Here is a 14685-nt window from a genome sequence, read left to right as displayed (position 1 = left end):
CAGCAAGCGCATGCCTGGGGCGGCAAGCCACGGGGGGTGGCCTGCCGGTCGCTGTGAGGGCGGCAGGCAGGTGGCTTTCGGCAGCGTGCCTGCGGGAGGTCCGCCGGTCCCGCAGCTTCAGCGGCAATTCAGCAGTGGGGACACCGATGGCGCGGCACCGGCCGACCTCCCACAGGCATGCCACCCAAGCCGCGGGACCAGTGGATCACCCGCAGGTGCGCCGCTGAAAGCCGCCTGCCTGCCGTGCTTGGGGCAGCAAAAAACATAGAGCCACCCCTGCACCTATGGCTGGCCAAGAGGATGCAGCTTGTCCTCTCTAACGTGGACCTTGTAGCAGTCATCCACCTCTCTGGCCCTGCAGTCTGAACTATTGCGTTTTGCTTCTCTTGAAGACCACCTGGAAGCTTCAGTGAGGAAGCAGACAATTATGGACATATAGGACTCTATCCTGCAAGGTGCTGAGCAACTCCTGCTGGTTCTGAGTGCGTAGTAATGGGAGTTAAGGATGCTGAGCACCTCCCACAGTTGTTCAGCACCTTTCAGAATTGAGTCTGTGCGGTCAGGTTTTCTAGGGCTCAGCACCCTGCAGCTCCCCCAGTGATAGTAATGGCCAGGCTTTCAAAAGAACTCACTTGAAAATCCAGCCACTTACACTGGTTCAGGAGCTGAGCTCTTTTGGAAATGGGGCCCTTAATGCCATTGCTCAGGCCTTTGTATCTCTTCCCTGTTTGCTTCTGAGCACAATTCAGGGTGTTAATAACAACCATCAGGGCTCTGATGTGTCTAGGACTCAGCTCCCTGAGAGAGGCCTGACAGATTCTGCCCCATTGTGGCAGTTGAGATCAGCTGATCCCTTTTGCTGTAGGTAACTGGAAATGAACTCTCCAGGAGGGCACCATCCTGCCTTTCAAACACGTTCCCCTTGGCAGGTCTGCCAGAGCCTGTGCTTGGGACCCTTCAGGGCACAATAGAAGGCATATTTATTTGCTTTTTCACTTGATTGCATTTCATTTCTGCCTTTCATCCCTGACTAGCATGGGTTATTAGAGACTGTGGCTCTGAGCACTGGTGCTGCTAGCATTATCTGATGTGTGTGCCTTTCAGATTTTGCATCCCAGCACATGGAGGCAAGCAATTTGCCCTATAAGAGTTAATAAATACAAATTCCTCATTGACACAGTCACCTTACTCCCCTAAAGGCGCTGCTGTTTATTTTACCAATTTAATCCAGGGAGTCAAAGCTCCTGGAGGGAAGGATGGATGATTAACTCACAGAGGCACCTACTTCACATAACATATCCACTTAGCAAAACCAGTCTTCACTAAAGGGGAAATGGCCTGCTTGTCATTTGGCTACACAAATGCAACCTGCAAATGAGTCACCAAATTAATAGCAATATTGTGGGGCTCACAAACAAGCAGTGCCCTTTCTAATCTCCATATATGTGCTCCCTCTGGCAGCATCTGCCTTTCAGGCAAGTCTCAAGCTTTACACTGCTGACATTTCGATGTGAAAATAGAGTAACACACACATGTTTGTGTGGATGGTGGATTTTATACCCATGTTAGAGTGTTCAATACAGGCATAAACAGTCAGCTTTTGTTTAAATTCCTCGGCGATTCTTCTAGTGGTTTGTTGAAACAAATAATTTTATAACTGCAGTGTGCATGGAAGTGGAATAACAACATAGGCCAGGCAAGGCTGAGCGCCAGCAGGCAGCTGGAGAAGCTTCCCCCATGCAGCTTTGCCAAGGCAGCTCAATCCTAACCTGCAGCACCCTTGCTATTTCCGGCCTGGTCCCTCGCACAACTCTGCCAATGCACATCAATGCTGACCTGGAGCACCCCTGCTCTTCCAGCCTGGGACACTCACACAGATCTGCCTGGGCACATCAATTCTGACCTGTAATAACTGCTATCTCAGTCCTGGGACCACCACATAGGTCTTCAGTCCGGATCTGCAGCCCTCCTGCCATTCTAGTCCTGGGTCTCTTTCAGAAATAGGCTTTCAGTGGTGCAGTGGTTCTGTGGCACAGACAAACCAATCATAGAACAGGATGAAGCCAGATCTATTTCCATGTGTGACTTAGTCAAAATTGGAAATTTAACTTTCCAGGTGACATACAAGTGCATTGAGCTAGCACATGGCCCAACTCCAGAACCTAACCACCACTGTGCCACACTTCTTCTCCCCACCTCTGCGATGGACTCCCCCAGTCCCCAATCCACACAGGAGACGCAATGGAGTAGAGAAATTCGCTCTACACTTCAATCTGCCAACAATCATCTTCAGTCACTACCATGGAGCCTCCCAGGATACACAGCAGTTCCAGAGCCCCCGTCCCATTGTGCTATGGAGCCCCATGTCGCCTTCCAGCTGTACCCTTACCTCCCCCACTGTGCCCCTTCTGCTGAATCAGGACCCTCATGTTCCACACTCCGCGCTATGGAGATCTCCTCTTCTGCACTTCCTTCACTGCGCCGTGCAGCTCCTATCCCAGCCTTCACTCAGCCAGCACCCCCGCTTTCCCTTGCTCTAGCGAACCCTCTGCTACTCCCTTGCCCTTGGCTTCTCCATTGCGCTAATCCCCTTAGATCCCAGATACACGGGGAAAATAGAGATGGGGTGACAGCAGGAAACGGGGTAGCGGCGCACCAAGTAGGGAGCAGCAGAGAACCATCAACAACGGGAAGGATGGAGAGGAGAGATACCAGGCAAAGGAGAGAAAGGGGGAAGCCACTGGCGGAGGGAGGGAAACCACCAAGGAATAGGATAGGTGAACCATCCGCGAGCAGGTGAGGGCCCCGTAGAATGAGCAGGGGGAGCTTACTGGGAAACAGGGATGCAGAAGCACCAGGGGGCAGGAGGGGAAGTAACCGGGCCCCCCACAAAAAACAGAGAGGTGGCAGCCCCAGGAAATGCCAGGAGGAGGAGAGCAAGGAACGTGGAAGGAGAATCAGCAGGGAGGTCACAAGGGGATGCCATAGGTTGCGGGGAAGGAAGGTCCCAGGGGAGATGGAGAGCTCCCTCGGAGAGCGCTACCAGCCAGGGGAGGAGAAGACTAAAGGAATAGAAATAGTGCAAAAATTAAGTGAAGAGAGAGGAGCAGGAAAGGGGGAGGAAGGGAGAGAACAAAGGGAAGTGAGAGGAGGAGACAGTGAAGGAAAACGCCTGGGAAAGCAGAGAGACTGCAACTCTCTGGAGTATGGAGAGAGCGAAGACCAGGGCTGCCCAGAGGATTCAGGAGGCCTGGGGCAAAGCAATTTTGGGGGCCCTTTCCATAAAAAAAGTTGCAATACTATAGAATACTATATTCTTGTGGGGGCCCCTGTGAAGCCCGGGGCCTGGGGCAAATTGCCCCACTTGCCCCCCCCCCCGCAGCCCTGGCGAAGACACCGTGTTTGCACGCCGGAAGGGGAGCGTGCACACAGGCATTGAGGATGAAACTGGGAAGCCGATTGAAGGGGCCAGGAGGCGTGGAGGGGGAAGGGAGGCCCAGAAAGAAGAATACATTTTTTTATGTGAAAACGACAAAAGGAAGAGATTTCTGAAGGGTTTTGTGTTGATTTTGTTTTTTGACCGTTTGCAAAAAGTCTGGTGTTGGGGAAACCAAACCCATCTGTGCTCTGTGCCAATAACCCCAAAGAACAAGCAGCAACAGAGACCCGAAAGGGAGGGTGCAAGGTGGAGACGTGTGTAGGCGTGACCATTCCCGGGGCAGTGTTTGTAGGGTAGAATTCACCAACCCCAGTAGCATCGCCGGCCCAAGCACGAAATACTTGCGTAAGGACCCGATTCTGCCATGGTTCTCCCGTTGCTTCCAGGAGTACGGTACTCTGGAGGGTGGTAGCCCCAGGCTCTCGGTGGGACTATGGAAAGGCTGGGATAGTGACAGGAGAAGGCCGGGGTTGTGGTCATGGCGAGCTGCAGTTAGCGATGCACTAAGTGGGAAATAGTGAGTCTTGCCGATTAAACGCTAAAAGGATTTGTTGGCTTGACCTAGTTGGGATTGTAAAGGATCCTTGACTGGCATGCGGGGAGGTCCTGGGGCTGGTGCTTTGTTTACCTGGCAAACTAGGGACAGGTGCCGGGCGTGGTGGGTCCTTTTCTGGGGCCAGAGAGGAGCAGGAGAACGGCCCCAGTGTGAGCTGGGAGCACTGCTGAGTGCTTTCCGGCTCCTCTAGGGAAGGTGCTACGGCAGGTGATTCCTTTTAACGCTAATTAGGTGTGAGGGCTGGAGAGTTGCCTTACTCTGCTCTACATAAGAGGGAAGCTACAACGGCCTATTTTAGGGACCTCCTGAGACAGTGGGGAGGGAAGTTTGGAAACCCTGAGTCCAGGGAGGCTTTGCTCGCTAACGGGCTGGGGGGACATAGTGATGGTGCAAGTGAGATTGGGGACCTATCTGGAGCCTATATTCCGGCCTCGTGTTGGGCAGCGCCCTGGCAGCGAGATGCTGGTGCCAAGGGAAACCTCTTTGTGTTCGGGATCTTCTGAATGTTCCTTCACATTGAGCAGCATCCTGGCACAAGTTGTAGGGAAGCTTTTGGTTTCAAGCTGGTTTGTGGGGCTCCCTGCATCATATAGCTCCAATGGGATTATAGGGAGAGGGGCTTGAGAGTCAGCATCTCCCTGCCCCACCTGCTCCCGACGGACCTTCTCCCTGGCTCCCCTAGTGAGTCCGCTCCAAGCTCCCTAGCCTGGCGCTGAGCTGTGAGTCACACACCTAGCCTCGTCAGGACAGTAACTGCCCCGCGCTGTACGGGTCCCAACTCCCATCAGTCCCCTCGCGCCTTCGCTGCACCACTACACCAAGGGGGCCTGCGGAGCCCCCTAGCTCCCGACCAGGACCATCTCCAGAGCTGTGAAACTTCTCATCCCGATAGCTGCCCCGGCGCCTCCCCTCCAGACACTCCTCGCCCTGCCGCCGGTCCCAGCACGCCTCCTGCAGCGCCCCTGGCACCAAGAGTTTACCCCCGTGCCACAAGTGACTGTCTTTCCCCTTCCCGTGCCCGCACAGCCACCAGGAGATACTGACTGCCCATCCCCCGCTCGCTCCTCCGTGCTCCACCCGGGACTTCCCGGGCCTCCCACTGGACCACCACTGAGCACATACACAGCTCCCCACTCTGTCCCCACTGACCCTTCCAGCCGCCACCGCTAGCCTCCCAGCCCTCCCCACTGCTCCATCAGAAACCTCCCTCTGTGCCGCATTACTTCACCCCTCGCCGGTCACCGACCCCCCTCACCTTTGGTATCCCACATACCCCCTCCCCTCCTGCCCGGGACCCCGAGCACCACCAGACCCCAGAGTCCCCTCACCGATCCCGCCCAGCTCCTTCACCCCGGGGCGGCCTGGTTTGTACTTTGGTTTCACTGCGGGAGGGGAGCAGCGAGGGTGGGGGCTGGGGATCTGGTAATTTCATAGTGACAGCAGACATCTCCCGTCCCGATTATTCAGCACAAAGCCTGAGCAACAGACAAAGGAGGGAAGCGCTCGCACCGAGCTGCGTTTTGTAAAACATCACCGCAGAAATAAATCTCCTCTGAGATCTGCGCCTCTCCCAATCCCTTAAATCGATTAACAGATTATCCCCTTTAATCAAGTCATCGGGAAGGATCTGCCACTAGGGGGCTTCTCGCGACTACACAATATCCCCTAATTAACGCCTGGAGAAGTCGCTGGCAGTTTCCATCCTTCTCAGCTAGGAAGAGGATAAGCGAGTAGTTTCCTGGCCAATAAAAGCCGGTATCATTTATGGGGGCTTCTGAAGAAAATGTTTAAGTGAGAGCCGGATAATCCAATGGAGAAATCTTAATTGGGTGCCTCAGGGAGAAAAACAGGACGTGTTTCAAATAAAATGAGTTCTATTGGGAATCGCCATCACAGCTGGGCTTGCTGCTCACATTTAAGAGGATCAGAAATGTGGCTCGGGTGTGAGAAGCCCTCCCGTTACGCGGACCCCTGCCCCAGCCATCCCCAACCCGGCTGCCCTCCCTTCGCGAAGGGTGGCTGAGACACCTCAGCAAAAAAATGCAACTGTGGCGGTTTAAGGGCAAAATTAACAAGCAGAAAGTTGGTCTCAGCCTCCCACTGGCAGGCGCTGGCTGAAGCCTCAGCCTGCACTGCAGGTGTGTGCGCTGCTGAAGAAAGGTTAATGTAAAATCTGTTGAACAGCCAGCCACACGGAGCCCCCTTCGGGCGCTTTCCGCCATCTCTGCTCTCACAGCAGGGGACTCTGCTGGATCAGAGACACTTTGGAAATCCTGCAGGCTCGAAGAGGGCAGGGTGTTAGGGAAGCAGGAGGGGGGCCTTTCTCCATGTCTCTGTGCTGATGGAATCAGCCTTGAGCCGGCTGTCTGGGATGTAATCCCCTTCTCTGGTAATTAAAAAAGTCAGCATTACAAGGAAAACGGTGTGCAGTAAAATGTAATCAATTCTGTGGGAGCTTAACCATCTGTTAAAGGTTAAATCCATGCATGGAGGCTGATGTCAGGATATTCATACGGAGGATTTGGCTTTCGGTGTGTTTCGGGCTCTTTAATCTACCGCAAGGATGAAGCAAACATCTGTGGGAAAATATTACTGGCCCCATATTCATCTGCTCGGGGCTAGAGATGCTATTGCCCAGTAACCAGTAACATAAACTTCCTCTCTCTGGGCGGAGAGGCGAAGGCCAGTCAATGGGTCCCCGCGGGGGTGGGCCCTAGTGGGCGGTGTGATCAGATTTAATGGGAGTTGTGTTCTTTCCGTTCAAACAGGTTTTTTCTTTGCAATAAAGTCGCTGGGGCGGAATCCGTCTCCGTCAGGCAGTTCCGTGCCACGCTGGGAAGATACCTGACCTTTTCCTGTATGGAAATGATTGCAATCTCCCGGGTATTAGCATGAACACATCGCGCTCTCTCCTCCCTCGCTGCCTCTCTCCCGCCCCTCGCCCTCGTCAGCAAAGGGTTAACCATTCCGGCATAATTACAGCTCCGGCTTTCGACTCCTCTGTCCACCAATGCGGTGCTGAAATGAGAGGCAGGTCCTCCCTCCGCTGCTCCGTCTGTGAGCCCGAAAGTAGTTGGAAGTCCAAGTGTTGGACAAACACAAGTGGGGGAGCGGCAAAGCAGCAGCAGCGGCGGCGCTCTCAGGCCCGGGCTAGCCACCGCACCCTTCGCCTCCGATGCCTTCTGCCCGGGGAGACAGCGCAAGCTCCCGCTGGGTGGCACGGGTGGTCTCGGGTGAGCCTTATCCCTGGAGGCGCTGCCGGAGCAGGGGCCCCGGCGCCATGGGGACTGGAGTCTGGGGCAGCGGCTGGACTTGGAGCTGGCAGATACTGTTGCTCCTGGTGACTTCTTGCCTGGAGCCGGCGGCTGGCCAGCTGCGCTATTCTGTCCCCGAGGAGCTGGAGCACGGCGCCTTCGTGGCTAACATCGCCGAGGACCTGGGTCTGGACGTGTCCAAACTGTCGACGCGGCGGTTCCGCATAGTGTCCCGGGCCGGCACCAAGCAGCACCTGGAGGTGAACTTGGAGAACGGGATCCTCTTCGTCAACGAGAAGATCGACCGCGAGGAGGTGTGCGAGGCCGGCGGGGCCTGCCTGCTGCACCTGCAGCTGGTGATCGAGAGCCCGCTGGCGCTGTACCGCGTGGAGGTGGAGGTGCTGGACATCAACGACAACGCGCCCAGCTTCCCCTGGCCGGAGTACGTGCTGGAGGTGACCGAGTCGGCGCTGCCCGGCGCCCGCTTCCCGCTGGAGAGCGCGCAAGACCCGGACGTGGGCACCAACTCCCTGCGCACCTACCAGCTCAGCCCCAACGGCTTCTTCTCGCTCGAGGTGCAGACCCGCAGCGACGGCAGCAAGTTCGCCGAGCTGGTGCTGGAGCGAGCCCTGGACCGCGAGCAGCAGCGCAGCCACCGCATGGTGCTCACTGCCCTGGACGGCGGCCTCCCGGAGCGGTCGGGCACGGCCGGAATCCTCGTCACCGTGCTGGACGCCAACGACAACGTGCCGGCCTTCGACCAGCCCTCCTACGGGGTGAGCCTGCCCGAGGACGCGCCCCCAGGCACGCTGGTCATCAAGCTCAACGCCACGGACCTGGACGAGGGCACGAACGGCGAGATCGAGTACTCCTTCAGCGGCCACGCGCCGCCCCGGGTGCGCCAGCTCTTCAGCGTGGAGCCGCGCAGCGGCCAGGTGCGCCTGGCCGGCCCGCTAGACTACGAGCGCGCGCGCCTGCACGAGCTCTACGTGCAGGCCAAGGACCGCGGCCCCTCGGCGGTGGCCGTGCACTGCCGGGTGCTGGTGCACCTGCTCGACGTCAACGACAATGCGCCTGAGGTGAGCCTCACCTCGGTCTCCACGCCCGTGCTGGAGGATGCGCCGCCGGGCACCGTGATCGCCGTGATCAGCGTGCTGGACCGGGACTCCGGAGACAACGGGCAGGTGAGCTGCGAGATCCCCCGCAACGTGCCCTTCCAGCTCCAGGCTGCCTTCCGCAACTACTACACGCTGGTCACCACCGCGGCGCTGGACCGCGAGGCCGTGCCTGAGTACAACGTCAGCATCACGGCGCGGGACATGGGCTCGCCTGCGCTGCTCACCAGGAAGACCCTGACCGTTCAGGTGTCCGACATCAACGACAACGCGCCCCGCTTCCTGCAGCCCTCCTACAGCGTCTATGTGCTGGAGAACAACGCCCCGGGCGCCTCCATCTGCTCGGTCAGCGCCCTGGACCCCGACTGCCGGCAGAACGCCTACCTGTCCTACTCTATTGCCGAGGGGCACATCCAGGGCATGCCCGTGGCCACCTACGTCTCCATCAACTCGGACAGCGGGCACATGTACGCGCTGCGCTCGCTAGACTACGAGCAGATCCGCAACTTCCAGGTGCAGGTGCAGGCGCAGGACGCGGGCTTCCCCCCGCTCAGCAGCAATGTCACCGTCAACGTCTTCGTCCTGGACCAGAACGACAACGTGCCGGTCATCGTCTCGCCCGTGCCCCGCAACGGCTCGCTTGCCACAGATTTGGTGCCCCGCTCGGCCGACCCCGGCTACCTGGTGGGGAAGGTGTCTGCCGTAGACGCCGACTCCGGGCAGAATTCCCGGCTCTCCTACCAGATCCTGCAAGCCACTGACCCCAGCCTCTTCAGCGTGGCCCTGTACACTGGCGAGCTCCGCACCATCCGAGCCTTCCTGGACAAAGATGCCACCAGGCACCGCTTGGTCATCCAGGTGCGGGACAACGGGCAGCCGCCGCTCTCCGCCTCGGTGTCCCTGCTGCTGTCCGTGGTGGAGAGCGTGCCCGAGACCCTGTCCGATTTCAACGAGCTCTCCCTGAACCCTGAGCTCTCCTCCTCCACGCTCACCCTCTACCTCATCGTCTCCTTGGGGTCCGTGTCTTTCACCTTTCTGGTGGCCATCATCATCCTCACGGCCATCAAGTGCCACAAGGACCGGCACTCCCTGCATGGCTACGGCTGCTCCCTCCCCGCCTGCTGCTGCGTGAAGGCCAGGGCTTCGGCCGACGTCTTCAAAAATTCCAACATCAAACCCCAGCTCTCCTCGGGCAACAAAGTGCCCACCAACTGCCTGGACGTGGCGGGCAGCGGCCCTCCGGGCTACTGCTACAAAGTCTGCCTGACCCCGGAGTCCGCCAAGAGCGACTTCATGTTCCTAAAGCCCTACAGCCCGAGTCCCCTGAGGAACAACGAGAAAGCCGCCGAGAATTTAACAGGGCCGGGAAGGAAGCCCCGACCGGCCAATAACACCGTCAGTGCCGCCAGCCAGGTAACCCTGCGCTGCAGTACAGCCGGTGGGACTCAGTGAGACACACCAGGAGAGAGTGCCATGAAATACCCCTTCAAGGGTTAGCCCGGCTTTCCCCCTTCTTCTCTCCCTCCCCCGCCCCCTTGGAAACAAATCTGAGCTGGGAGAAATCCTTTCATTCGGGCACAACTTTTTAAAGATAATTACCCTACCCTTTGATCAAGTGGATGTGTCGGAATTAGTACCCCTCAGACAGCAGGGAATTCTCCAGCACGCTCCTTATCCATTTCAGTTAATGATTTGGGGGACGTCAGGCTCATTTTAAATTAGCGAAAGTAGCAGAACGCGCTCAGAAGCAGTAGCCCAGCTCCTATTAAGACTGAAATAGGGAGCGTGCCCAGGAAAGCCAAGGGCTGTCTCAGGAGATAACTGTCCCCTTTTGAGGGCTCTCGCTTAGCCTCCGATTGCGGCTGCACAACCCCGTAGCCTTCCCTCAAGAGAGCCAGACATGACACGGGGCAGCAAAGCAAGCTGTGCTTTAAGCCTCTTGAAATTTCACTCTCTATTCTGTATTTCCCCATAGCACATATTACAGGCGGCACGAATTACTCAGGCGCTCTAGTGGCCCTTGGGGATTTTCAGCTCCTTTGTCTCAATAAGAAATTCAGGCAGATACACCCGGCTCAAGCAGATTCAGATGCAGCCGTTGCCCAATGCTGCATCAGTACCGCACCCAGTGCTTTCCTACTAGTGACGATCCTTTTCGGGTTTTATTTTTATTATTTATAAATCGCCCTAAGTGGCTTTGTTGGAGGATGGGGGAGGTTTCATGTGGTGATTAAAATCCTTCCCAAACGAGCGAAGGGAGCGAAGGGTGTCATGCTGCAGTATTGCCTCTCCAGTCCTCACAGTTGAGACCTGGTGTCTTGTTTGGTTCTTTCAGAGGCATCTCCTTGTCTTTGTAACTGAGATACTTCGCCATTCCCCCATTTCCTAAGGACACCACTTTTCTCCTGGCATCTATTAAAATTAATGCTGAAATATTGTCATTGAAGGGGAAGAGCACTTTGCAGAAGACAAATGCCTGACATTTCGGTGAACTGATCACTAGATGGTGCAAAAGCCTAGACTCTGCGCTCGGAGAGAAAAAAAGATTTAAAGAGATTTTTATGTCAACATTTGTTAGGTATTTAAATGAATAACGTCTAATTTTTTAGATGAAATACTCTTTCAATAACGCGATTACCGGGGATGGATGGGGATGAGAAGTCTAATCCACTTACAAACATTTTACTTTTAACAAAATATCCTTTTTTAAAATAAGCACAAGACATTCTGTAGACAGGTTTTCTTTTTACATTTTCCCTTGGATCATTGGACACAGTTGTCTAATATGTTAATGCGATTTTCCTCCAGTCAGTTACAAACTCCCTCTAGTGACATTCCGCACACAGCTGATTTCCACACCTCTCCGCCTCAGGCTGGTGTAGGGAGATACCAGACTAAACCACCTCAATCGAAACTAAATAATAATAATAAAAAAGGTTTACAAATATCAAGAGAAAAAAATCTGTAATGAAAGAATGGATCCAGATTTACAGACAGGGGTTGGGAATTAAGGTGTGAAAACTGGGGTAGTGGGGAAGAGGGAGAAGAAAGGAGGCGTGATCTAGTGGGGGGAGACAAGTCTGGAAGACACTGCTTTCGGCTCTGTCAGAGATTTCCTGTGTCTCTGTGCCTCAGTTTCACCTCTGTAAAATGGAAATAGTATTACCTCACAGAGGTGCAGTGAGGCTTAATTCTTGGATGTCTGAGGGGCGCTTTGAGAGCTGATGGATGGCTCTGTAAAGGGGCAAAGCAAGTTGTTATCAAACCTGTGTTACCAAGTGCCAGGAGAACACTAGAGGGCTCAGTTATGTCCGAACAGTTACTTTGTTTACTACCACGGGCTAGTTGGCTTCAGAGGCGCATTGCTTTCAGAATACAGTAATTGGCCTGATTCCTATCTCACTCCCGCCGCTGTAACTCCACTGGCTTCTTTCTCTTGGCTGTTTTCTGGAACGAGGGCGGAGGGAGATATGTCCTGAGCTCACCGGATCTCATCCCTAATACATTTCCCACTCCTCATGCTGCCTCCCAAGGCAGGGAAGCCTGGAATTTGGATGCCCACTAATCTGCCTTTTCAGTTACAACCACCTCTAAGACATTTAATTTTTTACCCCTAAATCCTCAGAAATGGCTTCCCTGATTCGGACTCGCTTTTGAACTCACACCTGGCCAATTATCAGGATCAACTGCACCCAGTTTGCGCGGGCCATGGCCTGAGAAATCATTGACAAGACAGGAACTGGAGCTTTCCAACGTCTGACCTAAATGACAACGAGGCAGGCATATTAAATAAAACTGTGCAACAATAGTGAAATAATTGGGGATTTTTAATGCAAGCCAAATCGAATACAGCTTCCATTTCACAATCCAGCGAGTCTGACACCGAGATTAAAAAATCACTCTGGCTAAACCCAAGTTGGAGTCTGACCGAGAAAACAGAATACAAATGAGCCTCTTTGAAAGCCCTGTTTGCTTCTCCGTTCATGTTCGTATCTGATGTTCCATCACCTCCTATTCTTTGAAGGAGACGGATTAGAAGAACAGGCAGATTATTTAGACCGGCAACATATTTACAGAGAGCAACTGAAGTGGGTTAGAGTGCGGGCCAGAGAGGGTTTTCAATGGATTTCTGGAAGCAGACGGCTTGTTGCTTCACTGGTGAAACATAAAAGATAAGACAGCTCCCTTTGTTAGTTGTTCTAAACGCAGAAATCCTACAAGCAAGCAGCAGCTTTGTTCCTGCGCTTTGGCAGGGACAGTAATTAAATATTGTAATCTGAATGAGATCCGAAAGCAGACCAATAACTGGATGCGGAGTGACAGCTTTAGCTTTCAGTGGGAAAGGTAAATATACCTCCCCCGGAACAAGGAGAATAGGGCAGCATTGCCCTGCTATTTGCCCTCTGTCTCTGCCTTGCACTTTTCACTCCTCGCGTAGCGTCAGGTGTATGGGTTCTTGGGGGTGATTTTTTTATCAGAGCTGGAGATTCTGTCGAGTGATCAGTTTCACATAACCCTATATACCTAGAAGGCATCTCACTTCTCTTGCTCTAGCGATCATTTCCCACCTATTTCGCAGTGTAGCTAATTCACCCCCTAACCACATGGAACCTGGGCCTTCAGTGGTTTCTCAATTTGCCCGAAAAGCAGGCAGAGTTCATCTAGCTCAGACCAACCCAACCTAGCCATAGAGCCAAAAGGAGCTAACCTAATTAATTAAATTCCCTTTGCTGTGAGCATTAAGCACTCAAAGCTTCTTTGGGGGGAGGTGATGGGTATGGCAAACCCACGCGCCAGAAAGATGGAAATTCCATGTGTCTAATGTTGTATATTTCCTGTGTTTTACAGATCAAACAGCCCAATACGGACTGGCTGCCTACAAAAACCCAGCGATCAGCCCTGAAAAGGTACCAGAACCTAATACTTAGAGGGTATGGGGTAAAGGGGGAAGGACGGTTATTGCTGACCCGAATACGAGTGGAGTCTTCATGGCGTCTTTGTTGTCTTGATGGTTCTCTTTAGTTCGCAGAGTCTGGAGGACGTAGGAGGAGTCCGCAGAGGAGTCCAGAAAGAGCATGACAGGCTGCGTCCCCTGGTCACTCCAGTCTCTGGTTAGTGTTGGGTAGTGCAGAACATCACACGCCTAAAGTCTAACCGGGCGGCTCCCAAACTGGCAGGGGAAACCGAACCAGGCTGCCAGTCTAAGGCCCCATCTGAGCCTTTCATTCCCCACCAGCGCTGTATGTGCTTTATCCCGCATCGGAGCCCGGGCTGCTCCAAACCCTAGCCTCGCCCGAGGCCGGTGCACCGCCAGGAATTGGCGGGGGGAGCGGTGGTGGGAGCACTGGGATGTTGGAAACGCATCATGGTAGTGAGAGGAATCTTCCTATGTACCAGTCACAACAGCTATAGGCACCAGAACTAGTGATGTAGAGCGGTAGTCCAGCGCCAGGCCCCTTGAACGGATTCATTTCTTCCTACCTCAGGCATTTTAAAGGCCGATTAAGGCGCGGCTGGATTGGGAGGGAGGGTGTATCTGGCTGACTGATCCGCTCTGGTCCCCAGAAGCTTTCCCCGGTGCTAGCTAACGTTTGCTTTCTCCAGAATTCCAGAAAGCATCCGGGGCCTCCAACAGCATTTGGACCCCCAGGTACGGCCCCCTGTACCCGCCGCACATCCCGTACCAGCACAACGTTTATATACCAGGGACCCCACCCATGCTGGCAAACAAGGAGGGGCCCCGCTGCCTGGATCCGGAGGACAAGAACAGCTTCTCCACTTTTGGGAAGAGGAAGAAAATGGCCACCTATTGCGACATAGGCGACAGCATGATTATCAACAATGACCTAAAATAATGGCTGCCAGACCAGAGCGCCGGTCAGCTCTGTCCATGTTCCTGGAGAAGCTGAGATGGGGTCAGTTGCCTTTTCCAGCCTGCAGCTTTTATACAGTGCAAGAAGCAGTGGGGTCCTTCTATACGAAGTGCCCTCCTTGCTAATCTGCTGAACAGTGTGATGCTAAGACATTGCCTGCAGCCCAGGTACCTATTATTGTAATTAACCAAGTCCAGTCTCCGGCCTGCAGCTGGACAGAAGAGGAGATGGATTTGCAGCACTTGAACCAAGAGAAGGAATGAAATGGGAGACTGGAAGAAAGACATTAAGATTCTTCCCATGTCATTCTGCAGGGGCGGTAGCTGGTCTGTGTATTAGTGGGTACATGACCGTTTAGTAGTGGGTGTGAGGATTACACGAAGGATTTGCCTTGTGTTAAACACATCCCCATGCAGATTTATTCTGGGGGCCGAAAATCCGAGCAGCC

At 54.3% G+C, this 14685-nt stretch overlaps 1 protein-coding gene across 1 annotated transcript; it reads left to right on the top strand.

Moving 5' to 3' along the window:
• The first annotated feature begins 7170 nt into the window (after positions 1-7170).
• Positions 7171-14219, top strand: LOC112102587 (protocadherin-10-like). The gene is made up of 4 exons (XM_024193952.1): positions 7171-9777; positions 13213-13271; positions 13387-13475; positions 13969-14219. The coding sequence occupies exons 1-4, from the start codon at positions 7171-7173 to the stop codon at positions 14217-14219; spliced, it is 3006 nt and encodes a 1001-aa protein (XP_024049720.1).
• Positions 14220-14685: the final 466 nt, after the last annotated feature.

The sequence above is a fragment of the Terrapene carolina genome, unplaced genomic scaffold, assembly GCF_002925995.2.
Source record: "Terrapene carolina triunguis isolate 2854851 unplaced genomic scaffold, T_m_triunguis-2.0 Scaffold838, whole genome shotgun sequence".
NCBI lineage: Eukaryota > Metazoa > Chordata > Testudines > Emydidae > Terrapene > Terrapene triunguis.
The sequence above is the reverse complement of the archived record's forward strand: the minus strand, read 5'-3'. Positions and strand labels throughout refer to the sequence as shown.